General features: G+C 39.2%; 2 protein-coding genes and 1 pseudogene across 2 annotated transcripts in view; 2 read left to right on the top strand and 1 right to left on the bottom strand.

The window, feature by feature from the left end:
- Nucleotides 1–26,266, top strand: part of LOC148731419 (uncharacterized) — a 387,633-nt pseudogene that overhangs the window by 91,443 nt on the left and 269,924 nt on the right.
- Nucleotides 5,560–26,266, top strand: part of LOC148731420 (neural cell adhesion molecule 1-B-like) — a 284,150-nt gene continuing 263,443 nt past the window's right edge. The window contains exon 1 of the mRNA XM_088761154.1: nucleotides 5,560–5,894. The gene's annotated coding sequence lies outside the window, so the exon portion shown is untranslated. The remainder of the gene's footprint in view (nucleotides 5,895–26,266) is intronic.
- On the bottom strand, nucleotides 19,880–24,965 carry LOC148731435 (uncharacterized). The gene has a single exon (XM_088762117.1). It carries the CDS (start codon nucleotides 24,556–24,558, stop codon nucleotides 20,689–20,691), a length of 3,870 nt encoding a protein of 1,289 aa, XP_088618243.1. The 5' UTR covers nucleotides 24,559–24,965; the 3' UTR covers nucleotides 19,880–20,688.

Here is a 26,266-nt window from a genome sequence, read left to right as displayed (position 1 = left end):
GAAAAGGAGATGACTAAAACAAGATTTAAAAAATAGGACAAAACAAAACAAATGAAACTTCATACAGGACTGAAAGTCGAAAGTCCTTATTAAAGTTACTGTCCAATAGTCAGTTTTTCTAACTGATGAAGACTTCGAGTTCGCTTGAGCTGAAGTCAATTTTCATACGATAAACTACTCAACAAGGTCACTGAACCTCGAGGGTGGCTTTACAACTCTGGTACGAGTTCTCTTCAATGGAACACTTTGTGGTGTCAATATGGCTTCGGTTCATGATTAGCTGAATTGAAATCTTGCTTTGAAGGCTAATTCACACTCTTTGAACGCTGGCTGTCACTGCTTGCAACTAGTTTGTGCTGTTCTGCTGCTGGTTGTGCAGCTGGCTTGAGAAATTCCCGATTTCGACGGAATATTTGATTGTCTGAACTAGCTTTTACTACATAGGACCTGTCTGATAGCTTTTCAATACAGGTGCCGGTTTTCCACCTTTGATTCCTCTGAAGAGGTGCCACTCTTACGTCTTGCCCAACTTGTAATTCTGGTAGGGCGCGCGATGTGCGGTCATGATACCACGTAGCCTTTTGCGTTTTCAATTTAAGCTCTGCATCAACATTTTCTGAAATCTTGGGGTACAGTAGGTTAGAAGTTGTAGGCAGTAAGGTGCTGCTGCGTCTAGACATCAATGTCTGTGCAGGGCTACTTTCGAGGAGCTCTGTTGGTGTGTTGCGTTGGTTCGATAGGGCTAACTACGGGTCTTTGTTGTCGTTGAGAGGTTTTCTGAACAAAGACTTGAAAATTTTCACAGCAGACTCTGCCTTTCCGTTGGATCTGCGATGATGCGGGGAAGACAATACGTGAGTGAGCTCCTAATGGACTGAAAACTGATGGAACTCATGGCTTGTAAACTGAGTAGTGTTGTCAGTAGTTAGTGTGCCTGGTATGCCGTGTCGGCTGAACTGGTCCTTAAAAGAGTTCAATCACGGAACTGGAAGTGTTTTCCTCCAATTTTTGTACTTCCATGAAATCTGAGTAGTAGTCAACCAGCACTATGTATTCTTTGTCATGAAATCTGAACTGGTCAGCAACTACTCAACTCCACGGGCGGTTAGGAAGTTCATGGCTTTGTATTAAAAGCTTCTGATTTTTAGCTTGAAATTCGTTGCAAATTGAACATTGTTTGATTTGGTTACTCCCTTTTGCCTTCATACCAGGCTAGAGTACAGTGTCTCTAGCTTTACGCAGGCAAGCTTCTACTCCTAAATGCCTGGAATGAATTCTGGATTTGACTTCAGGTCTCAGTAATTTAGCCGGGGATGACTGCACTCGAGCCTTTGAAAAGAACACCACTGTGTACTGATAGTTCGTCGCAGTGAGACCATTACTCCCGGATCATAATTGGTACTTCATCTTTCTGCATTGGCCATCCGGTCAGAATTGTAGTTTTTATTGTCTCCAGAGGGTCGTCGTGACTTGTGCTACGCTGCAATTGATCCAGTATTTCTGGCGTGACCTTCAGGGCTTGCATAGGTTTATTTATAACCAAATAAGGAAACAGGACTTAAGACATTGCTTTTATTTTTTCCCGGCATATCAGTTTACTATAAAGTACTGATATCGAACGAGAAAAATACTTCAGTGGAGAGTTTCCGTGCAGTATCATGAAGAGAAACTGCATAGTGAAGTGTTCATGATCATGGCTGATAATGAAATAAAAAAAAATTAATTGCAGTTCCTGAAAATTATTATTCTAGTGAATTTCATCATGCTAAATAATTCTAATTAAGTTTTGGTGATATCCGGAATAATCAAGGTCGAGGTAAGTGTTATCAGCTGAGGCCGAAGGCTGAGCCTGATAACAGTAACCGAGACCTTGATTATCCCGGATATCACAAAAACCGAATCCAATAATTGTTTCATTATACATTCTTTTAGTATTTTCCGAATCTTTATCTTCAAGTCATTTCTCAATTTCTCGCTGGGTCGATGAAGCGAATCGAGAAGCCATTCTTACTTCGGTGTCCGTGAACTTGACATTGCTCCACCTGAAATCACGTATAGCGCGCGAAACCTATAGATTATTCACTAATCTGTAGGTACAGATTAGCGAATAATCTGTAGGTTGCGCTGTTTCCCAGAATTAACTGTAGGCGTTTAGCCTGTGAGAAGATAGATGGTGACTACAATGTATAATAATGCTAATTAATGTCCGGTCAAATTGATAAGATGTCCGACCAAAATAAAGATTTGAAAGGACGTATGTCCTGTTAATGGAGAAAAATTACTTTCAGCACAGTGGATGTGTTGGTGAAGTTAAATCAGTATATTCACCTCACCGTCGGTTGAAACCTTTGAAGAAAACCGAAGCTTTCGTCTAGATGATTTGCGATCTCATGTTAGCATTGTTTTTTAATTTTCTTTGAAGCCTTGTGAGTGTATAACTGTCGTAATGTAGGAATAAATTTCGATCTCTCGATGCAAATTACGAGCTTTCTCTGGCGAAAACCTCGCAGTTTTTTTCTTTTTTTGTGGTTACAAATGGAAGGTGGTGTCTTGAATCTTATATGTTGATTTTGAAGTTTTAAAAGTTTAGGATGAACTGATCGAAAAAATCTAAAAGTGTTACTGAGTGCTAGCACCATATACGTAATTGTGTTGTTTGTTCTACGAAATTTCAGTAGCTCGTTGGCCTTAAGATCGTATACATGAATTTGGAAGTGAAAGATGTTTGAGGTCGTATTTGTGAAATTGAAGACTGTTTTTATGCGCTAAGAATTTTTACGCCATTACATAGACTTTAAGATATACTAATTTGAAAATCACATTTTTTTGCTGAGCTGGAATTCTGAGATCGCAATATTTTTTTGTCAAAGCGTTGCTATAGTCTTGCTAAAACTTTTCATGTCATGATGGATTAAAATACATGGTTTCAGTGTGGCGGGACGATTTTTAAAAAAATTGAAAATGACACAACTTGCGATGTTACTGTTTTTGGATCTGTGTTTGGGCAGTTACTAAATAACAGTACCTGATAACGGAATGATCTAGAAATTTTTATGCGCGTTATTCAAACTTCGAACAAAAAGCAGTGTGAATTATTTAGAGGGATCTACTTGTGCACTTTGGCTTTCAACTTTTTATATATCAATTAGAGATAGCTTAGGTATGGTTACATTATGCGTTACAGCTTCGTAAGGTACAGTATGGGCAAAAATCTATTACAGCTTCAAATTAACATCTGTCCGGCCCCATGCAGAAAAGCACCCCAGTTTCTCATTTCTAGATACAAGTATACATGTATGTGCAGTTCCTGCAGTTTAATAGATGTAAGTGTACATTTTTTCTTTTTCTTTTTTTTTTTCTTTCTTTACCAGGGGAACCACCATTTGGAGTTATAGAACCTTTCCCAGAGAACATCTACCCACTAGAGTACACTTCAGCAAGCGTTACTTGCATTGCATTTGATGCATCTGGTAAACTTCAACCAGATAGAATAGAGTTTTATAGGAGAGATGATCGTAACCGATACAGAAAGTTAGAGGGGGATAGATTTTTGTTTAATCAAAGAACAGAGAATATAAGTGAGTATATCTTTGTATTACAGATAATGTATCTGGCTCTAGAAAACAAAACAAAACAACCTCTGGATCTTAGACTTTACTCCCAAAGCAGGATTCTTAAAATCGTCATACATAGTGTGAACGAGGCTGAGTCATGATTTCCCTCCTGAATCATATGTGACCCATGAATTTTATTTCCTTAACTTTGTCAGAACATCAAGATTTTCCTGAAACCTCGCACATATAACAAGAGAGATTTCAACTTTTCCTTTCTTGGATACTTGATGCCATGATAATTTTTTATCAATTTGTGCTTGAAATGGGATCAGGACCCCCCCTCCCCTCCCCCTCCCCTCCCCCTCCCCTCCCCTCCCCTTCCCTCCCCCTTCCCTCCTCTTCCCCTCCCCCTCCCCTCCCCTCCCTCTCCCCTCCCCCTCCCCTCCCCTCCCCTCCCCTCCCTCTCCCCTCCCCCTCCCCTCCCCTCCCTCTCCCCTCCCCCTCCCCTCCCCTCCCTCTCCCCTCCCCCTCCCCTCCCCTCCCTCTCCCCTCCCCCTCCCCTCCCCTCCCTCTCCCCTCCCCCTCCCCTCCCCTCCCTCTCCCCTCCCCCTCCCCTCCCCCTCTATAATCTGTACAGTACAAAGCCATATTCTTCTCCTCCTGCAAACAAGTTAATTGCTTTCGTTGTAGGAGGAAACATTAAATTGTACACTACCATGACTTTGAGAATGTAACAATTCAGGATGACAGTCAGTACGGTGATCTTAGAAGTTATGAGTGCCATGCTTTTGCGAAAAGTGTAAGCTTACCAAAGAGACATGGCTTTAGTGTTAGCGTTATTACAAGTAAGTCTATGCATTTCAGATGAAATTTCACTACTTTGTACTCTCACAGCATAAGTAAGTCTATTATGTATGTCGTGTCTATCCACATAGTACAGAATTGAGTAAAAATAAACTGTCAGAAAGCAGAAGGAAATGCAAGGGATGGGGGTAACTTTTCTGAAGACTGGCATCTTATTGAGGGGAAAAACACTACTGCTATCTCCTTTAAACCACTGAGAATAGGATGAGCTGTTAAGCTGTAGTGTGGTTACTTGCCATTGTTCAGAGTCAAAGTTCCTGTTATTTTTCACTTTGAATGTGCAATTTACATGTAGGGTGAGTGATCGTCAAAAAGTTATGCCCTCATCTTAAATGGTAAAGTACCTTTTTATAAAAATCCTTTTGCAGCAAAATTTTTCTATAAGCCATCTCCATTCCAACTGGGAAACAAATTGTATTTGTTAACAGAAAAATCTATCCATCTGATGCTTGAGCTTTTGGCCAATAATCTTCATCTTTGTAACGGCTGCCACGCCTTTTGCCTACTGTTAAGAAGACGTTAACAAACTTGTGCACGCGCGACTCGTGTGTGCGTGCTTTGAGATTACGAAGTAATATCGTAAGCAAATCACACGGACCCTTTTTTAACATTGACGTGTGTGATTTTTAGAGGAGAGTAGTTGAAGTTTTTAGTTTATCATTTGGCGGTTTGTTTAATGGTTGTTGTCATATTTACCGTAAGACTACAGTTTTCTGTGTTAGAGTAAAAGTGTCTGTTTGGATTTCCCGTTTCGCTTCCGAATACCTACCTTATATTGAAGTTTGTTTTGGTTCAATTCTTACAAGCGGGAGTGTTATGTGAGTGCTAATGTTCCCTTCCTTGAGCTTATATATAGTTCGTTTGTGAGTTTGTTTGAGCTTTTAGCTAGCTTTGCATCTTGCCTTTATATTGGAATCTTTGGAATGTTGGTTTGTCTATTCGCATTTAGCTGAGCTTCTTCCCTATAAATTCATATTTCAGTTGATGATAAGTACTTGGATACCACGACTACGTTAAATAAAACGATTCAAGGCTTGTCCATAAAATATATCCTCGCATCATAGTGTGTCTTCATTTGCGAAACTCATAGTTGTCGAAATTTTGCTTCGCTTGTGTCGGCCACTACAATCTTCATGTAATGGTTTACACATTCTTGCATTTCAGGAAATGAAATTCCAACAGTGAAAGTCTCAGTTTCCAGTGTTCTTAATCCAGATGATGGCATTATAATATTCTGCAACCTAACTAGAAGAGGAAATGAAAACAGCACCCCACTGAAGAGGATTTCCTGGTTTAAAGATGGGAAGTTGTTGCAGAGTGTGCGGAATCCAGATCCAGATGTGAAACAGGACTTTTTAGCCCCTCTGAATCTTATAAAGGTTGGTGTCCAAGACGGGGGAAAGTACACCTGCCTTTTGGAAGTAAAGCTGAGGCATATTAAGGAGTACAACGTTACAGATTACACAGTTATTAAGAGTAAGTACAATGAACTATTGCAAGACCTTATAAGTAATTCTTGTTACTGTCTGCCATTCAATTCTTCTGCTAGCTGTTACTTCGGCGAATTTAGTAATGGATCAACTAATAATCCCCTTATTGATATTTTTCTTTCTTCTCGTGACTTGTCAGTGTGATTTTGTATTCATTTGATACTGTGAAGAGAAAATTCTGTCTTAATCACTCACGGGAGTTTAAAGGGGTAAAAGAGCTGCATTGTACATTTTGTATGGCCACTAAGAATCTGCTTGGGCTAATAAGCATTCAATCAATTCTGTAATACCCCGACAGTTAAAAGCCATACCATTATTAAACAAAAATTAAAGTACCCTGACTGCCAACAGCCATACCATTATTAAATAGAAAGTAAAGTACCCATGATGAAAACACAGTTTTATAATTTATTTCTAGAAATACCTGTATCAGCATCTGATTATCTGATTAGAAATGTAAATCTCTCATCATAGCTAGTTTAGAAAATTTGAACAATTATAATTACATCATAGCTAACACCTTTGAACTGATAAATTGCTTTGTATGAACCTAGTGATCCCAGGATATTTGTTGTTTAACTCTTGTCATGAGAAGGAAAAAACATCTTGCTTCAGTTGTTGGCTGAATAGACTGAGTTTTAAATTTGTATGGAGAGGTTACATTGCAGCCACTTCTGGGAGTTGAAGGGAAAGCATTTGGTCGAGTGAGACATTTTTCTTGGTACAGCATACCTGGGAAGGTTCATTCAGCTTTAGAGATAACAAAATTTTAAGGCTACCCAGCACAGTGTCCTGGTGAAATTTCAATAGCCCAATTTTTACATTACATGTACTTTACATAGACGGCATGTCGATCTGTATTTACCATTTTTTCCTTGTAAACCAGGGTAAATGCCTAACCGCCTCCCGGTTAGCTCAATTGGTTAGAGCGCTGGACTGTTGTGCGGGAGGTCAAGGTCGATGGTTTGAGCCCCGGCCGGACCAACACTCAAGGTCTTAAAAAAAACTGAGGAGAATGTGCTACCTTTCTATAATATCAAGAAATGGATAGACATTCTAGTCTTCTCGGATAAGGACGAATAAACCGTAGGTCCCGTCTCCTGCATCTATTAATTAGTTAATTTGGTTAAGCAAGGGGCGTTAAAGAAAGCACTCACGAGATTACTGTGACGTACTTTGCACCCCAACACCGACAACATCTAGATTCTTCATTCTCTTCTGTATATATTTCCTCTTTTATTGAGGAGGAGAATTTGTCGAAAAATCAAGAAACTCTTTAGTTGGTGATCATTAACTTAATTCTCGTCACCTTGATGTTTGATTCAAGGTGGTCTTGTAAGCTTGGAGAAATTACATTCTATGTGTAGATGCTTAAGTCACCGTTAGGGATGAAAGGATTATGTCATGGTAGTAGGTACAGGTAACTTTATTTCAACTCGGGTTGTTGAGGCTGATTACGCCCACTAGAAATACATGCCACCCATCCCATCCCATGGGAGAACATCCACCACACAGTTATCTTGTGCGTGGTAAATTAACGTCTCCTACCCCTAACCCTGCAGGAGACAGGGCCTACGGTTTATTCGTCCTTATCCGAGAAGACTAGAATATCTATTCATTTCTTGATATTATAGAAAGGTAGCAAATGGTTTACATGTACATTTATGTTTAATTTTCCTCAGATTTATCACTGTCAGCTGCATTTACATGTAGTAGCACACAGGTAATGTTGTTATTATTATCATTATTATTAGTGTGATCATAGTCATTGCAATTTCCTTAAATGGGATCAGTGCATTTGATGCTTTATTCTTCACTTATCATTCCTTTGCAGTGAAATCAGACAGTTGGCTGTAATCAGACAGCTCAAGCAGCCAATCATACTACGTCCACTCAGCTTATATATCCACCAATTACAGAATTTATCACAATAACCATAGCAACAACCATGCTTGTACTTACAGCTTTACTTTTCAGCTGTGACTGACAAATCAGACTCCTTCTCCATGTTTGTCTGATTTCGTTAATCACTGGTACGATTAGTCAGACCCAATTGGAATCTACTTGGTCATGTTACCATTATTTATTATTATAATAATTATAATTGTCATCATTTTGAGCATTATCCATAACACTACAATTATCAGTGTCTATATTAATACTATTTTGGTTATTTTGATTATTATCAGCATTATGATTCTTGAAATGCCAGTTGCTTTCATTTGATTCAAAATATAATTGAATGATGGCATTTCTTAGCACAACATATCATGTGATTGCAAGTTATAGTACAGTATGAGTCCTATAGAATCACTCAGCCTCTCGTAGGTTTTGTTCAACATACGGTTTGACCTGTCAATGTTATCATGTTGTTTTATTGTTTGCTTTCTTGTTTTGTTTTAACAGATCCATTGGGCCCTTTGTGGCCTTTTATTGGTATCGTTGTTGAAGCCCTTGTTCTTTTCTTAATCATCCTCATTGCTGAAAAGAGAAAGAAGGACAAAGAAAAAGGTTTGAAACAGTAATGAATATGTATGATTCAATAGGCCCTCTTTACACATTTCATTTCCATTTTTTATACAGAATATACAAGTCATGTAGTTGTATCAGAAAACGTAGTTAGTTTCTGTTTAATCTAATTGATCAGTTCATGAGCAAGCGATAAATTACATGTAAAAGAAGAAAGTAAAATATCAACTAGTCCATGTACATTGTAGGTATCAATTGATGAAACACCAATTGTAAGTGGGGAGAATTGAATTTAGATGTTCAAAATGAAAAAAAAATCCTATAGTGGGTTTTAAATTCTTGAAATATATATTTGATATTAAATATGGGCAACAATGCTGAAGAAAAATCATAAATCAAAAAGATCTTTCGTGGGCATATGACCCACATGCAGTACTATAAATTCTCTCTTAGTATGTAGCTTCTTTATAAATAAGTTCTATATTTTAAATAAAGTTTACTCAGCACCCATAGGAGAGACTATTGTACCATTAAGTTGTCTGTAGATCTCATCTCTATCAGTGTATGCAGACCATTAATTTATATTTTATTTTTCCCCTCTTTCCTATTTGCTCACTGATGCTGTGTATAAACAGCTGAAAAGTACAATTACCATGATTTTTGTATGTACAGTTAAATTCTCTCAATACATTAAGCTACATAAAGCTTAAATTCTGTGCTGCATATTGTTTTGATAGAGTTATGTACAGAGGGCTTTTGACATAAGATGGCTTATGTTTTTGAAAAAGACTTGTAGACTTTAAGTAAATGATATCATTGCATTTATTGCCTTCTCTGCTGCTCACCCCATTGTACATTATGATGATACATGTATTAATTTCTCAGTCTTACATACAAACGTTTTGTGATTCGTAGGGTTGACGGTCGAATGGATTTTAGTTATAGTTCCACGGACTACGGAATTGGCACAAGAGGGCAAGTGCGCTCGCGTAAAGTGGGAGAGCCCCTGTTGCTTAGAATGGTTACTCGCACTGTACGTGTGTGGCAAATCCCAGTCATTTTTGTTGCTTTTATTATAGGGCTTAAAGATAGCACAGAAACTGCAATTTTATTTGAAAATACTGTTTTTGTGAAAGCTGTTATGTTAGTGCTGTCGAAAGTTTATTCTTATTAGACATATTTAGAAGTTTCGTCTATTGATTTTTCCATTTTCATTTATAACATAGCTAAAGCAAAGCGCGCGCTCTGATTGGTTAATTCATCATCTACTATTTGCCTGTGGGTGTATGCTGCTAACGTGAGCAAATGCTAGGACTATTTTTGCGCGCGCGCTTGTTTTTTTCTGATCACGTAAGATTTGTTAAATAAAAGGGAACTCTTGTTACAATGTTGCAATGTTATGTTAATAAAACAAATGGTAAACACCACTGTTTCCTCATGTGGTTTCCGTCTCCGGCATGAAGAAATATATCCTCACAAGACAACCTTTCTTAGAGATGAGAATTAAATTTTATTTCGCGTCCTAACCGCTTTTTTTAAATACAAAACATTCACACTCGCTATGAATAATAATTTTTAGCCCAATCTATAGCTAATTACATATGAATGAAAGAGTGCTGCGTACTGGAAATAACGATCTAAACAATTATGGACTAATTGCAATATGCAATAACATATTGTGGCAACCACAGTTTGTTCATAGTTCTGCTGAACTCTTTAACCAGTTGCTGGATTCAGAGCTTATAAATTAAAGGGAATTTTGGTCGGTATTTCAGGAAGCGTGATTAAACTTTATCGAGTTGCTAGTGTGCAGTTATTTGTTATGAATGAATTTTCGCGCGCTTGTTTTCTGTTGTCATGTAAGACTACACTAAACATTTTTTTGCGATGTAGCTCAATAAAAGGACTTCTGTTCCTCCAATGTATCAATGTTATGTTATAAAACAAATGCTGAACGCCATAGCGTGCACTATTGAGTTATGGATGCACTTGGGAGGTTTGCTAAGCATTCAAGAAGCTAGAGTTGCACTCGGCTATCGCCTCGCGCGACTCTTACGCTTCTTTCGTGCTTAGCAACCTCCCGCGTGCATCCATAACTCAATAGTATACGCTATGGCATTCACCATTTGTTAATTCAAGCTTATAGGGATACTCTCTCGCCTGTGACGAATTTTTGAGAAAAGACGGATAACAACTTAAATAAAACAAATCTTTTGAAAAAAAGGGTAAATGTTTTGTTGTTTTCGTTTAAATCTGAAACTTTTCTCAACGCGTGGTTCGAGCGTAGGGCTTTGCCCCCCAAAGGAAGTGACGTAGAAGGGAGAACTCATTTAACTTCCGTTGAGATTTCTTTCACAAGAGCACCGAGATTTCTTCAATAAAAAACGTAGCCCAAAAATACAATAATACCGCAACGATGTGTGGTCAGTGGATGTTCCAATACGGGTAGCGATGGAGTAAGCCTTCATAAATGACCCGAAGATCCTAATTTCGCTAGGTTATGGACGAGAGCCATGAAAAACACGCGATCCGATTTTGAGAACCCAACAAACTGTAGCCGTCTGTGCAGCATTCACTACTTCACTGCAGATTCTTTTGAGGAACAGTGAGTTCTGGCGAAATCTATGGGTTTAAAGATGAAAGCCCTTTCTAAAATACAATGCTGTTCCCTTAATTTTTTTATATTAATCCGCCTGTAAAAAAGAAACAAAGGCTCGAGGACGAAAAAAAAACTCTCATCTTCACAAGTCGTGACACTAGCGCGGGATTATCAAAACAAAATCGACAACATCTACGTGGAGCATATAGAAAACGGAAAACTGCAAGGGGGTATGTATTACCTGTAAAAGAAATATAAACCTGTCCTACTCACACTTCTGAACCTGCAAAACACTTGCGGGAAAATCCATCACATTCTTTCACTTGGCGTGTTCTCCCCTCAGCAGAAACATTCCACAAGCGTAGGATCGTCGAGGGGCTAATGATCCAACAATTCCACCCCAGTTTGAACAAACAAGTCATTTCTTATGTCTCCAAACTTTTCCCATCGGGAATCACATAAGATATGTATGTATGTACAGACGGTCAACACTTTCAACCCTGATGATGACAAACAGCCGAAAACGTTTGGTTTTAGCATTTTAATAACTTTTCTTAATCTTTTTAGCCTTGCATATATAATATCAAATATGAACCTGTATTCATTGAATGAAAAATGTAGCAAAAAGCTCTTTCAAACTTATAACCCAACTCATTTACCCGGTGCGTGTTCCAGATCCTCGATGCACATATAGAAAATGAACAGCTCTCCCTTTCCAAAGAGAGTTACCGAACAATTAGGTTTTGCATCGGTAGCATTCACCCCAAGCTCAAGATGTCAGCACCCAAACTCCCAAAATAGGGAAAGATTTCTCTGTGCAATTTCGGAGCAGTCGTACCGCTAGAGGCAAATTTAGTCACTTGAAAATACATAAAAATACAAATCTGTTGCGACAGTAGTTTGGCCGTCCCGAAGAAAGTAACCAAACCGCACGCTAAAATAACTTGGCAGGTTGTCAGACGTCCGTTCCAGTAAAGAGTAAAAGCGCACAACGCACTTCGCTCAAGGAGTTTATTACGTCGAACCCGGTTCAGAGTGAGGAGGAAAATTCGGATCAAGAGGAAGAAGGCGAAGAAGAAGTAAAAGAATGAGGAATTACGCAAGTTTAAGATTTACATAACACGTGCAGTGAATGTGAAAGAATAGCTTTATTGTGTTCAAAACAAATGCCGGTCTAATCAAGTTGAGGTCCTACATTTTTAAGGCCAAACACTGCTGCATTTCTCAAATCTAACGATCACTTCACTTTGTGAAGTGACAAACGAAGAGATTTCGCCAAAAGGCGAAAATTGACGGTAACTCAGAGAAATCGCTTACCAGTCTGTTTTGTAATCGCTCGAATGGATCGGAATCATCTGGTTCATTCGAGGAGTCAGAACTAGTCTTACTGTCTTAAGGCTCAAACACATATATGGTTCAGTTCCTTGAGCGTCTGCACTCTCGATCACCGACGATGAATCTGAAAAGGAAAACTCGAATTTCTAGAGTCGGACTCCATTACGATCGTTCGTATGTTCTTCAGTTCTCCTTTCTACGTCATTGATTACGTGTTCAACTGAGCCTGCGAACAGGCTCCCGGCTTGAAGGGCGCGAAGCAGGGGAAGAAAGGGGAAAGTTTCTGTGTCCCCACGTCTGATTAAACGGGGAGCCTGTTCGCAGGCTATGTTTAACTAGGAGCCATTTCAACTTCCGGTCTTTGAATTGAGTGAATTTCGCGCTTTTGCAACACAATTTTAATCAAATGAAAGGTTTTAGGGAACTTTTTCTTCTTCCAGTAGTCGTTTTGGCAAAAGATCTACATTTTAATTAAATGTGGAAATTTGGTGGAGATTATCCCTTTAATGCCTGAGTATTTAAATGCTAGACCATCGAAAGTGACGAAGATTACAGATTACTCCGTGAGGTAGATATGATAGGAGATGGGAAAGAAAGAGGGAAAAAGGGAGAGGGTACCAGACTATCCCCCTCCCGTACAGTTTCTCCCCCCCCCCCTCCTTCCCCAAGTTACACCTGCCACAAATTGTGAAACAAACTGTCTTTGATTTATCAAAAACGATCTTTTGAAGTTTAATTTTTTTGGCGCGAACGAAAATGAGGTATTTAGTGTTACAAAAGATCCATGCAATTATGGTTTTTTTTTGTGTGTGCGTGTGTGTGTGTGTGTGTGTGTGTGTGTGTGTCTGTGTGTGTCTGTGTGTGTGTGTGTACCGCCATGTTTGATCGTGTGTTTACCGCCCTGTTTGATCGCCATGTTTGCTAGTAGAAAGATATCGAAACCAAACACAGTGTTTTTTGTAGCTTTACCTGAATAACAGTCGGCCGGTTGAGAAACCAACAGTTTGCCCTTCTTTAGCTAAACTTTGTTTTAGCTATCTTCAATTCAGCTAAATTTTGAGAACTGCGTCAACAAGGTTTTATGCCAACAATGTGCAACACTATGAAACATCCATTTATGGACAAATTTAGATTGTCGAAAATCTTGGGAGACCCAAGGAAGACTTCTTTCTTGTTATTTCTTGTTTTGATAAACAAAAGCTAAAAAATTGAAGTGTAAAATACCATCGCGAATGAGTGTTTGTTTGCTGCGCTTCGCAGTGATGGCGAATATGTCAACTAAACTTGAATGAAATTGAATTTTCTGGCATCTGTTTCCAGAATTATTTTGCTCACTCCATGTATCACGTAAATTACTTCTATTCACCATAAATGTTCAGCCATAAGTTAAATTCTTCGTACTCGTAGTATGGCAGCTTTAAGTTAACTGGCTTATTAGCTTCGTACAGAAACAGGAACTCTTCGTCGGTCAGTAGATTTTCCTCGTAAACAGTAACAATCATTTCGCGAGTCTTTTTAACATATGCCATGATTTACGAACAGAGCTAGAAACTTCAGGTTCGCTGCCGTCCTCCGTTCAAACAACCCGCTCCTTAACGTAGAAAGTTTCTCGCCAAGAACGTCGGTTTCGGCCCAGTCCTCCGCGCCTAATATTACCGTCCTCGAGGTCAGCCGTCCAGGTATCTTAAAGTCCCTAATGTTTTTTGTGGACCGCTTTGATCTTCTTTCAATTTATGCATTTACAATATTTTCGACCTCGGCTTTTCGGGCACGAACAAGAAACGAAAAAAGGTGTCGTTTGTGAGCATGTTCAGCGTTATCTAGATAATCACGTCACCCTTCGTCGTTTGCTAAATAAGAGTAACAACATCTTTATTATTTTTGTGATATTGTGGTCGCGGGTACGGCGACACACTAGTGACCGTCATTTGGTAAAATATAGACTGGACTGGACTACTTTTTGGACGATTTTTTGGACTATTTTTTGGACCATTTCTTGGACCATTTTTTGGACCATTTTATAAGGAAAGGCACACCTTTAGTACTCGGGGAGGGATGGGTGCAGTCGACAAGTACTGAGGGAGGGGTGGGGGAAGACTGTCATTACTCAAGGAGGGGTGGTAGGTGGTTGTAATTGTAAACACTTCTGGTTAATGGAGCTTTAACTCGATCGTAATAATTATTTTAATCGGTTTTTCGACTGACTTCTCCTACATCAACATTTTGCGCTGGGCCGCGGCGTTTCTCTAAATTTTTAGCCATGCGAAAGCGAAACTGCCACGTAAACACTGGACTTCAATTCGTATTGAAAATATCGCTTTTACTATCGATCCTCCACTGTTGAGTTATCTGGCATAGGTTATGCGTGTGCCTTTTGCCGACTTGCGCACCGTCAGTTTTCCTTTGTGTAATTACCAGATTTATCTATCTATCTTTTGTCATTAATGTTGTCGGACGAGATCACAGAATTTCCGTTCCTTGGCCCTTGACTTTAGCCGTAAATAGAGAATTCACAAGCGCTATCGCAATTTTAATGTTTGTACGTTTACTATATGAAATCATTTTTGGTACAATCGTACAAAGCAATATTCTCTCAGACCTCGAAAACGCAGACCGCAGACCGCAGACCGCACACCTCGAGAACGCACACCTCGAAAAACGTGTATACAGTGTGTAATTACCAAATTTATCTCTCTTCCTTCTGTCATTGATTTTATCAGACGAGATATCGGAATTTCCGTTATGCGAAAGCGAAACTGCCACGTAAACACTGGACTTTAATTTATATTTAAAATCCTTCGTTTACGATCCTTCACTGTTGAGTTATCCGTGTGCCTTTTGAGTCGACTTGTGTGTGCACTATCAGTTGCTTTACGTTTTCCTTTGTGTATACAGTATGTTATTAGTGAATATATCTATCTTCCTTTTGTCAGTGATCTTATCAGACGAGATCACAAAATTTCGCACAACACCGAAATAACTAGTTAAACAATAGAGTGTTTCTGTCGAGGAACTATCAGCTGTTAGCTGCCCCGCGGAAATTTGATGTTCTTAAAAAAAATATTTGCCCGAGAAGCTTCGCTTCTCGGGCAGATATGCTAGTTTTAAGAACATCAGATTTCCAAGGGGCAACTATCAGATCGATAGTTCCGAGAGATAAACACTATTTTCTTTATTGTTCACCACTAAAATTTCTTCCGCTTGCCAGTTTAAAAACAATCAACAATTATTACGATCGAGTAAAAGTTCCATTAACCAGTAGTGTTTATAATTACAACCACTTACCACCCCTCCCTAAGTAATAACACTCTTCCCCCAACCCTCCCTCAGTACTTTTCGACTGCACCCACCCCTTCCTGATTACTAAAGGTGTGCCTCCTCCCTTATAAAATTGTCCAAAAAATAGTCCAAAAAATAGTCCAAAAAATCGTCCTAAAACTCGTCCAAAATAGTCCAAAAAATCGTCCAAAAAATAGTCCAGTCCAGTCCATATTTTACCCTATGCCAGTTCCGAGATATAAACACTCTATTGTCTTAGTTGTTTACCACTAAATTTTCTTCCGCGCGCCTGTTTAAAAACAATCAAAACCCGCTAAATGCACTCGAGACACTCGATTGTACCAAAAATGATTTCATATAGTAAACGTACAAACGTAAAAATTACGATAGTGCTTGTGAATTCTAGTCAAGGGCGAACGACAGGGAATCTCGTGATCTCGTCTGATAACTTCAATGAAAAAAAGAAGGTAGATAAATCTGGTAATTACACACTGTATACCCAAAGGAAAACTGATGGTGCACAAGTCGACTCGAAAGGCATACGCATAGTCTACGCCAGACTAGTAACTCTACAGTGGAAGATCGTAAACGCGATATTTTCAATAAAGATTTACGTCCGCTGTATACGTGGCATTTTCGTATTACTGAAAATTAAAGAAACACCGCGGCCCAGCGCAAACACTTTGATTGAAGGCAGTCGAAAAACCGATCAAAATAACCTGTACGATCGAGTAAAAACTCCATTAACCAGTAGTGTTTACAATTACAACCTACCACCTCTCCCTGAGTAACAAAACTCTTCCCAACCCCTCCCTCAGTACTTTTCGACTGCACCCACTCCTCCCTGAGTACTAAAGGTGTGCCGACCCTCTTATAAAATGGTCCAAAAAATCGTTAAAAAATTCGTCCAAGAAATCGTCCAAAAAACAGTCCAGTCCAGTCCAGTCCATATTTTACCCTATGCCATTATTATTCCACAGAAAATTCCCTCTAGGAAATAATCGAATAGAGAAGGCTTTAAATAACTACCTAACCATGTTTTTTGGAACTTAAGTTCTCTTCTGGTTTCCATATCAGTACGAACTTTGTGTTACGTCCGCAGTTTTTATTTTTGTGTCCAGCAGTCCTTTTAAATAAGTTTTTTGTACACAACTTGTTTACCCATAACTTGCCACCTTCATACTATATTGAGCTTTTTGCCTCCGATAAACGTTTTCGCGTATGTTATTGTGTTCGTGTGATCATAAGTTTTAATTGTTCATTATTTTATAGGAAACTGTTATTTTCCAGTTAAAAATTATTTCGGGAAAGATTTAAAAGCCTTTTGTATGTTCCCGTTAACCAAGCCAGTATTCGACCCGACTGATAATAGGTTCTGCCATTTTGATAACGAGCCAAGGAGATATTTTGTGCAAGTGCTGATAAAAATAAATTATTTGCGAGCTTAACGATTGGGAAATCGATGAGTGTTCCATGCGTCATTTCTATTGTGAAAAATAGTAAAACTCTGTACGAAGGTCAGGTTAGAGTTGACACCAGGTGATATGTCAGCTTGATTTATGTTTGTTCTTTCGCTTGAAACTAACGAACTCTTTTCCATTCCAGATCTTGTTCCTCTCACGTTTGGTGTCACATGTCCAAAAAACCCCATGTCATCTTATGCTGAACGAGAAAAATTTTTATCGTCGGTTACCTGCACGAAACTGGTTGCTACGGACAACTCATTATCAGCAAATCCACCAACCTCCTCAATCGTTCAATAAAGGAATCGTGTTACTCTGTATCATGCAATGGACCAATCAGGAAACAATGTCACTTGTAACCTCACCATTGAAATCACAAGTGAGTTTTCTTCTCATTTCTCCTTGGCCACCACTGGTCTAGTTGGAGGCGCGCTTGGAATCTAGGATAATTGACTTGTTTAGATAACTGATCATTTGCTGTCGAAAATCGAAAAATCGGTCTCTTTGTCAAAAATCAGACACTACCGTCAAAATTAAAAAAAAAAAAAAAAAAAAAAAAAAATCATACACGAGTTTCCAAATTTAAAAAATTGGCCGCAAGCGTCCAAAATCAGAACTCGGCCGCTACATTACTTACCTTGGAAGGTATGTTAAAATAAATCATGCCTCATGATCGCCATTCTCGTTCCTTCTAGTACATTGTTACCTCCTTGATTTTTAGCCTCATGCACCAGCAAACTACAATCGTCCAAAAATCTTAGGAACACCACATCATTTTCAAATAAAGACAACAAAATTATCATATTTCCACTACTCATTGTTGTAAACATAACATTTCTTAGTATGCAGCTCTGTAAATTATCAACATCTCGAGCAGGACAATTGCAGGATAGTCTGTTCATACCTAGTAAAAAAAAAATAGAGTGCTTCTCAATTTGGCGAGCTTGATGGCTCCTGGGCGACTTTAGCTCCGAGGTCTAAGATTAGAGGTCTGGTTCAAGCCCCAGGGCAGACTAACACTCAGGGTCTTGATATAACTCAGGAGCATGCGTTACTTTTGCTATGACATCTGCAAAGGGTTAGACATTCTAGTCTTCTTAGAGAAGGACAATTAACACAAAAGGCCCCGTCTGCTGCATCTTCTCTGTACAAAAGAGCAGGTGCACGTTTAAGTAGCTCATGACTTTTCGCAAAGTGTAGGGAATGTAGCTCCCGATGTTGTGGTGTCGCCTTGTTATTGTTTAAAACAAGCCTCCATTTAAACCATTTATGTTCCTCTTGGGTTCATCCATAATTCGTGATCTATGATTTACCCTGCCTACATTTTCGGGCCATCAAATCTCAGCCCAAGACGTTCTTATCAGTTTAAATTCAGGTAGCCCTTGTCTCGAAACACTAGCCATTAATTATCCATTCAAAGTGCTTTGAAAAATGTTTTCTACTTTTTACCAGTTTCCACAACAATTCATCGAAACACGATATATTAATCATACAGACACTGATTCAAATGTTAATTTGTATTCTGCTTCATAAAAATTGCCTCATGGCACCGATGGCATGTACCTTATCAATGATTGGTGAAGTTATTGTTGTAGGGATGACGGCTAATTTTGTGCCGGACAAGTAGGTGGGATAAACATTTACCAAAATTTGAACTACCGACTATTCCCTCTTAAGAACTTACTCATTGTTAAGGGGGTATAAGAATTAAATATCACGTTTACTTTTTAACCTTAGACTTGACCGCATGAAATAAACAATTGTATTCTGCATAATATATCTATGGGTCCCCCATAGGGTCACTTTGATAGTTTCATACGGCCAAGTAGTCTTGAGGTAAATCCGAGCGCTGTGATTAGTTTTTACTCGGTTGGGATTTTGCCATACGGACCGTTTTCGCGGAAACGGTCGTAGGCCGTGTGTTCCGACGTATTGTTATGCAATCGCGTGCACGCATGCGCCGTTCAGTAAGTCACCACGAGGTTTTTTCTACTGGCTTTTCCTCCATGTTTGTTTTAAACTTTTACCTTCGGTTTTCCTTAAATAAAGGATCAATTTTTTTTCAAATTGCAATGCGCCTGAACACCCTGTATTTTTGTTCTCAAAAATCGGCAAATTTTGGTCAGACTGGCCTCTAATAAATCATTTATTATTAACCTCACTTGCTCAAAGTGTCCTGGGGCATATTGGCCCTCATTGGGTTTGGATGGACCGAACGCTGCAGGGTCTGTACTGCCACGACCTATAAGTGTGATGTAGAGTTGCAAATTCATGATAAAACATGCTTTATTCTTTGTGGGTGTTGTGTTTCTTTGCTCTATCCATTTTAATTTGCACGACGAAAAGCCATTTTCAAAGCTGTGAGGTTTTCCTCTTTTCACAAATGTTCACAACTGAAAATGAAAAAGGTCAAGAAGAACATTGCAATCGAAAGCTTTAGAAAACACATAAGTTGACTGTTTTATGATCGAACAAAAGTCCATGTGACTTGTCTACGTCTTAAACAGAGTCATCAAACCGGAGGGAACGACGTACACGGCAACCTCACCAACGGATCTAAACCAAAGATGTACATAAAGGTTTTTGGCCCGGGGGAGGGGGAAGAAAAATGAAACAAGCGCCTGGGATACACAACTGAAGCCGCTGCTAAAGTTTGGCACTCTCTTCGAGTTTCACCCAGTATAATAAAAAAATAGATAACGAGCTTGCCAAAGGAGTGACGCTAAAACAAATCATGCTTGAATAATCTGGGTGGGGAGGGGCCACTGCACGCTCCAAAAGTAAAATCGAAAGATAATAACCACACAAGTATCTATTTGATGCGAAAACATGTCCGTGTATTTGAAAAAAACATCATCTCTTACGATCTCACATTTGACCGCAAACAAATATAAGCTCTCACAAAAGGCTAATGTATATATAGTCCGTCATTATTCTAAAGATCGGTGAACTGAGATGCACCTAGTCGAAATCAACCATTACTAGACCTAATCATCCCGATTAAACGAAGCTCCTCGTACACTCTGTAGTTAACGCGCGACATTCATCTAAAAATGTATGAGAAAATAATAGATAAAGCGTTTGTGTCTCCACTTCAACGAAATTTCAAATTCTAAGGTAATATCACAAGGAGTCTCTTAATCTATTACAATACTTTGAAACTTCTCAGACTGAGATCTACAGTGCTATTAAGTCCTGAGCTATTCATTTGGAAACCTTGTCAATTATACTCCTTCTTACAGGAGGAGCCTGTTTTTAGTTTAAGCTCCATCGAATATAAAACATAACGAAACCACCAGGCTATCTTTTACTTTATAAATTTACGTTGCTGATAAGAAGAGAGTGATATGTACACAAGCCAATCAATCAAAAGTCATAATTCAGAAGAAGCAGCACCATATGGCGACTCATAAACGATTTTGTCCTGGAACGTGGGACTTCAAGCAAGGAAACGTCTTTAACCTGTCTCCGATCACAGAGTTTGCAGATCAGGATACAAGAAGCTCAAATGATATCAAATATAACGAAAATATCAAAACGGTCTAGATTCTGGCGAAACTTCTCCAGCAAAGGGACAGCAACGTCTAAAAAGAATTAAGGGCCTTCGCCGTTTATAAATTAGCCCAGTTTCAAGACTATCTACAAGTCCATCTTTTCTTCTTTTCAAAGCAGCTTAAACCTTCATTCACGACGCACCTCCTTTTCTGTTGTAGCCGAGAGAGGTTCCTCCTGACCTCTCGTACCCTAACATGATCTTGACCGTATCTCGAAATAAAAATTAACAGTGCACGATCAAGACAATGCTTGGCCTCTTGGAGTTCGCTCAGGTCAATGTGTAAACTACCCAGATTGTTGTAAGAGGCTGCAACATCAACATGATCAGGTCCTTGCTTCTTCAGACGAATCTCCAGTGCACGCTTATAGTAGTCTTTTGCTTGATCTGTTTCGTCCAGGTCAATGTGTAAACTACCCAGATTGTTGTAAGAGGTTGCAACATCAACATGATCAGGTCCTAGCTTCTTCAGATGAATCTCCAGTGCACGCTTATAGTAGTCTTTTGCTTGATCTGTTTCGCCCAGGTTACTGTGTAAGATACCCAGATTGTTGTAAGAGGCTGCAACATCAACATGATCAGGTCCAAGCTTCTTCAGACGAATCTCCAGTGATTGATTATAGTAGTCTTTTGCTTGATCTGTTTCGCCCAGGTCATTGTGTAAACTACCCAGATTGTTGTAAGAGGCTGCAACATCAACATGATCAGGTCCTAGCTTCTTCAGACGAATCTCCAGTGCACGCTTATAGTAGTCTTTTGCTTGATCTGTTTCGCCCAGGTCAATGTGTAAGATACCCAGATTGTTGTAAGAGGTTGCAACATCAACATGATCAGGTCCTAGCTTCTTCAGACGAATCTCCAGTGCACGCTTATAGTAGTCTTTTGCTTGATCTGTTTCGCCCAGCGCTTTGTGTAAAATACCCAGATTGTTGTAAGAGGTTGCAACATCAACATGATCAGGTCCTAGCTTCGTCAGACGAGTCTCCAGTGCACGCTTATAGTAGTCTTTTGCTTGATCTGTTTCGCCCAGGTTACTGTGTAATTTACCCAGATTGTTGTAAGAGGCTGCAACATTAACATGATCAGGTCCAAGCTTCTTCAGACTAATCTCCAGTGATTGATTATAGTAGTCTTTTGCTTGATCTGTTTCGCCCAGGTCATTGTGTAAACTACCCAGATTGTTGTAAGAGGCTGCAACATCAACATGATCAGGTCCTTGCTTCTTCAGACGAATCTCCAGTGCACGCTTATAGTAGTCTTTTGCTTGATCTGTTTCGCCCAGGTCAATGTGTAAGATACCCAGATTGTTGTAAGAGGCTGCAACATCAACATGATCAGGTCCTAGCTTCTTCAGAAAAATCTCCAGTGCACGATTATAGTAGTCTTTTGCTTGATCTGTTTCGCCCAGCGCTTTGTATAAAATAGCCAGATTGTTGTAAGAGGCTGCAACTTTAACATGATCAGGTCCAAGCTTCTTCAGACGAATCTCCAGTGCACGCTTATAGTAGTCTTTTGCTTGATCTGTTTCGCCCAGGTCACTGTGTAAAATACCCAGATTGTTATAAGAGGCTGCAACATGAACATGATCAGGTTCAAGCTTCTGCAGACGAATCTCCAATGCACGGTTATAGTAGTCTTTTGCTTGATCTGTTTCGCCCAGCGCTGTGTGTAAACTACCCAGATTGTTGTAAGAGGCTGCAACATCAACATGATCAGGTCCCAGCTTCTTCAGCTCAATCTCCAGTGCATGATTATAGTAGTCTTCTGCTTGGTATGTTTTGCCCAGCTCGTTATGTACAATACCCAAGTTGCTGTAACATGCTGCTTTTTTCAGGTCCTCTCCTTCGTGACTTGATTCAATCATTTTTAACTGCAATTTATAAAAGACTAACGCTGCTCCAAACTCACTGTGGTCATGGCACATGTCACCGAGGGTGCAAAGGCCACCAGCGTAAGAACTCAAAGACTTAAGTCCTCTTTCGGAGAATTCTGGCTTTTCTCTTCTAATTACCACATGTTCAAGTTTTAAGCTTAACATCTTTAAATGGGGAGCTAATTTTGTTCCCACATCAATAGAAGCTAATTTTTCGAATTTTGAGAATGACATTACAGCCCCATATACCACTTCGTAAACTTCATCCTTTGTCCAATCTTTCGTCGCAGATTTAATAACATCGTGAACAATACCATGAGCTCGAATATAGACACCACTCACTTTTTCTTCTTCTTCCTCTTCTTCTTCCTCTTCTTCTTCCTCTTCTTCTTTTTCTTCTATCAGCAATAATGAACATTGATTCATTCTCATTCTCATCATATCTTCATCTTCAAAATCTTCATCTACTGCTCTGACGTACTCGATAACAGCTTCTTGAAGGATCGGCTGTAATGCACACACAGAGAGAAAATTGAAGATGTGATGGAAAAGTATATCGTCCGCCATCGCCTTTTCGACAGCGAGTGTTATTACTTTGGTCATGGAGTTTGGGTAGCTTGGATTGATCTCAGCAAGTCTGATTTCAGTAGCACTTCGTTTCCCCTCTTCCAATTTCTTCAGGTAGTCGCTCCAGCCAAACTTCGAGGATACCTTACTCTGACGAACTTGTCGCACATACGTGGCTGCAGCCGCTAGGGCAAGTGGCTGGTAGTCTAATACCTTAGCAACTTCTTTCTCTATGTCATTAGTTGGGATATCAGAAAGAATGCTCAGCAAAGAGCATGCGTCGTTAGGTTGCATTCCTGCGCTGACGGAAAGGTTTTGTACGGAAGAGCTTGTTAACGGCATAGACGCAGTGCCCTGCGTTGTTATTAGCATCTGGCCCCTTGCCCACACCTCGTTTCCTGCATCAGGCAAATGACCGCTTGAAATAGAGTTCCCATTATCAACTACCACCAGCCATGAAGTGTAATGCTTAATTTTTGCACTTATTAGGGACTTGAGATATGAAAGCTTCTCGTCTGTGTTCAAATCCTTCGAGCCGTAAGTGTTTGTTATTTCATATCCGGGACATTTGCACTGTTGAGCAAAACGGACATACGAATTCAAAATTGTTTCTGGGCTTTCAGCATTTAGTGTCATGACGAATGAAGCTGCGGAAGGTGTTTCTTTGTCTTCGTCGTAGAATCGCTTGGCTGCTAAACGGGCCAGCTGAGATTTGCCACTTCCTGGATTTCCTGACAAATACAGTATGTTCATCCCATCATCGGTGCGTTTTAGTGTTTGCAGGTTTCGCATAATTTCATCAACTTCAGATTCTCGAGCAACGATGTCGTGTGTTGGTTTAGGAGGGAGAATGCAAAATGGAGAGACATCTGCGTGTAACTGTTCTTGCAAGGCAAGCCTCTGTTCTTCTTTTTCTTTAAGTTCCTGTCTCAGGTCGTTAACCTCCCTTAAAACTTCACTTAACTCCTCTGTGGGGAAGGTTGTTTGATTTTGGACTTCATCGATTTTTAATGTGGGAAGACCGAGGGCGACGAATGCAGTTTTCACCCGCGATATAACAATATTGAAATCTCCGTCAGAGAGTTGGCCTGCTCCGTCATGTGCGATTTCATTCCGAACATTTCTTAGTTTATCTATGTTTGATCGAACCACTGAATTGAGACCGTGGATACAATCTGAAAAAAGAATAGCGTAAAACAGCATGGTACAATCCCATTCAGCTCTATCGCCATTTTTCATAGTTGATAACAGCCGTTTGTTTTTGCTTCTGTTCTTTAGGGACTCCCCATTCAAAAAGTCCAGTCCACTTTTAGGTTGATCTTTCCATTCTCCTAGTCTTGTCTTGTGGCGACTGTCCCATTCTTGTTTAAAGATTTTTCGCAGACCCTCTGTTATAATATCAGTGACAACGTAACAAATTCTGAAGTAGTTTAGCTGCTCTTCCGTGTATTCAAATGCAGCAGCCATTTCTTGTTTGAACCTGCGCAAAACCAAAGTTTTGTTAATAGACATCAGGGTTGTCTTTGCAAATAGTATATGTGTCAAGATCTAGCGATACGTGCTTAGACATGTTTTTTTAAGAAAGGGGTGGGTCAGAGACAAGGAAGTCAATTTTCTTTATTCACAGGGGGGAGCTAAATTGACGCCAGGACTAGGAATATGAAGGAAAATTGAGCAGCGAAGAATCAAGGCTACTTTTTAACAACTTCACATCATAAACCAAAATAAATGGAAACCTACCTCACTTGCTGACCAAAACATAGAAGTTCTTTTTTTGAGTTGATAAACTCAGAATATTAGATTAAATAAATTACAGAGCATAACAAAATAACATCAATAACATTTTCACTGATGTAGGGGAATTTGCGTTAAGATGGGAGAAATCACGGTAAAATTTCATCTTGTTACGGTCTCATGAAGCTCCTTCTCTTCCAATATAGCAATTCTAGGAAGTAGTTTTTGTTTGAAAAGAGTTGTATCTGCTACTCATAAATTTCATGCAAATGAAACTAAGGTACTTGCTCCTGCCAAGTTTTGGAAACTTTTTGGTGGTAATTGATCATCTGTGATAAAGAATATAGGCTGCTTTCTGTAGTCAACAAAACACTCGACGAACGCGAAAGCGAAAACTCCTTTGGCCTTCAGGCAGAACACCTTATCTACCTCCCTAAATAGCTGCACTCTGCAAGTTTAATATCAATTGTTTTACTGACAACTATTGAATTTGCGAATGTCGCATCCATCTAAGGATGGAAAGTTACCTAGCCTAGTTTGAACTAATTTTAAACTCGCTTGAAAGGAGTTGTAGTTTTGGTTATTCCTTGGTGCAACTGAAATAAAGTAATCTTACCGTTGTCAATTCATATACCTCAGAGCGAGGCAGTAGTACTTCTTTTAAGATAAAGAAAAGAGGCTGTTCTCCGTGATCAAAAAAGCACCCTACAAACACGAAAGAGAAAGCTAATTAATCTGGCTTCAACACCAAACACTATAATCACGTCTCTAAATAGCTGCACCCCTGTAGGCTATACATCAATTGTTTTACTGAAAACCATTAATTAAATTTGCTTGATTTGTTATGATATTTGGTCTATTAACATCCAAGAGAAAAAATTACGCTTAAATGTGCTTTAAACCGTTAATCAGTATTATTTTGTATGCTTCTTTCGCTTGACATAAGAGCGAAATTTGAGACTGATGGCTACAAAAATTGTAAATATCTTGAAATATATCTGAGTTTCTTAAACATCTTTAATTTTTCTAAAAATCTCGTACAATTCTTGGTATCACAAAAGATCCTTTGGTTCAAATATTTTAAAAGGAGGAAAGTGACTTTAAATGTTTTTTTATTCAACTTTATATTAATAATTTTGGGAATTTTCCATGTATCATCCGCATTTCCAATCTTTTCCCCATTTGTAATAAGACAGAAACTTTATTCACTTAAGCACCTCTCATATAGTAAGAGTGCCGGTAATTTAAAATGAAAAAGTATTGTATTGTAAGTTCTGAGGCAAGAGGGGGGGGACCTGTTCCAAAACAAACATTTTAAATGAGCATTGTCACCCCCTCCCCCCTGTCTCCTTCTTTTAACGTATGAGCTTTCCACCCTTGTCTCCTTCTTATAACGTATGAGCTTTCCACCCTTGTCTCCTTCTTATAACGTATGAGCTTTCCACCCTTGTCTCCTTCTTATAACGTATGAGCTTTCTACCCTTGT

This window comes from Stylophora pistillata, chromosome 5 (assembly GCF_964205215.1).
Source record: "Stylophora pistillata chromosome 5, jaStyPist1.2, whole genome shotgun sequence".
Lineage (NCBI taxonomy): Eukaryota > Metazoa > Cnidaria > Anthozoa > Scleractinia > Pocilloporidae > Stylophora > Stylophora pistillata.
Note: the sequence above shows the minus strand (reverse complement) of the source record. Positions and strands in the feature narration are given on the sequence as shown.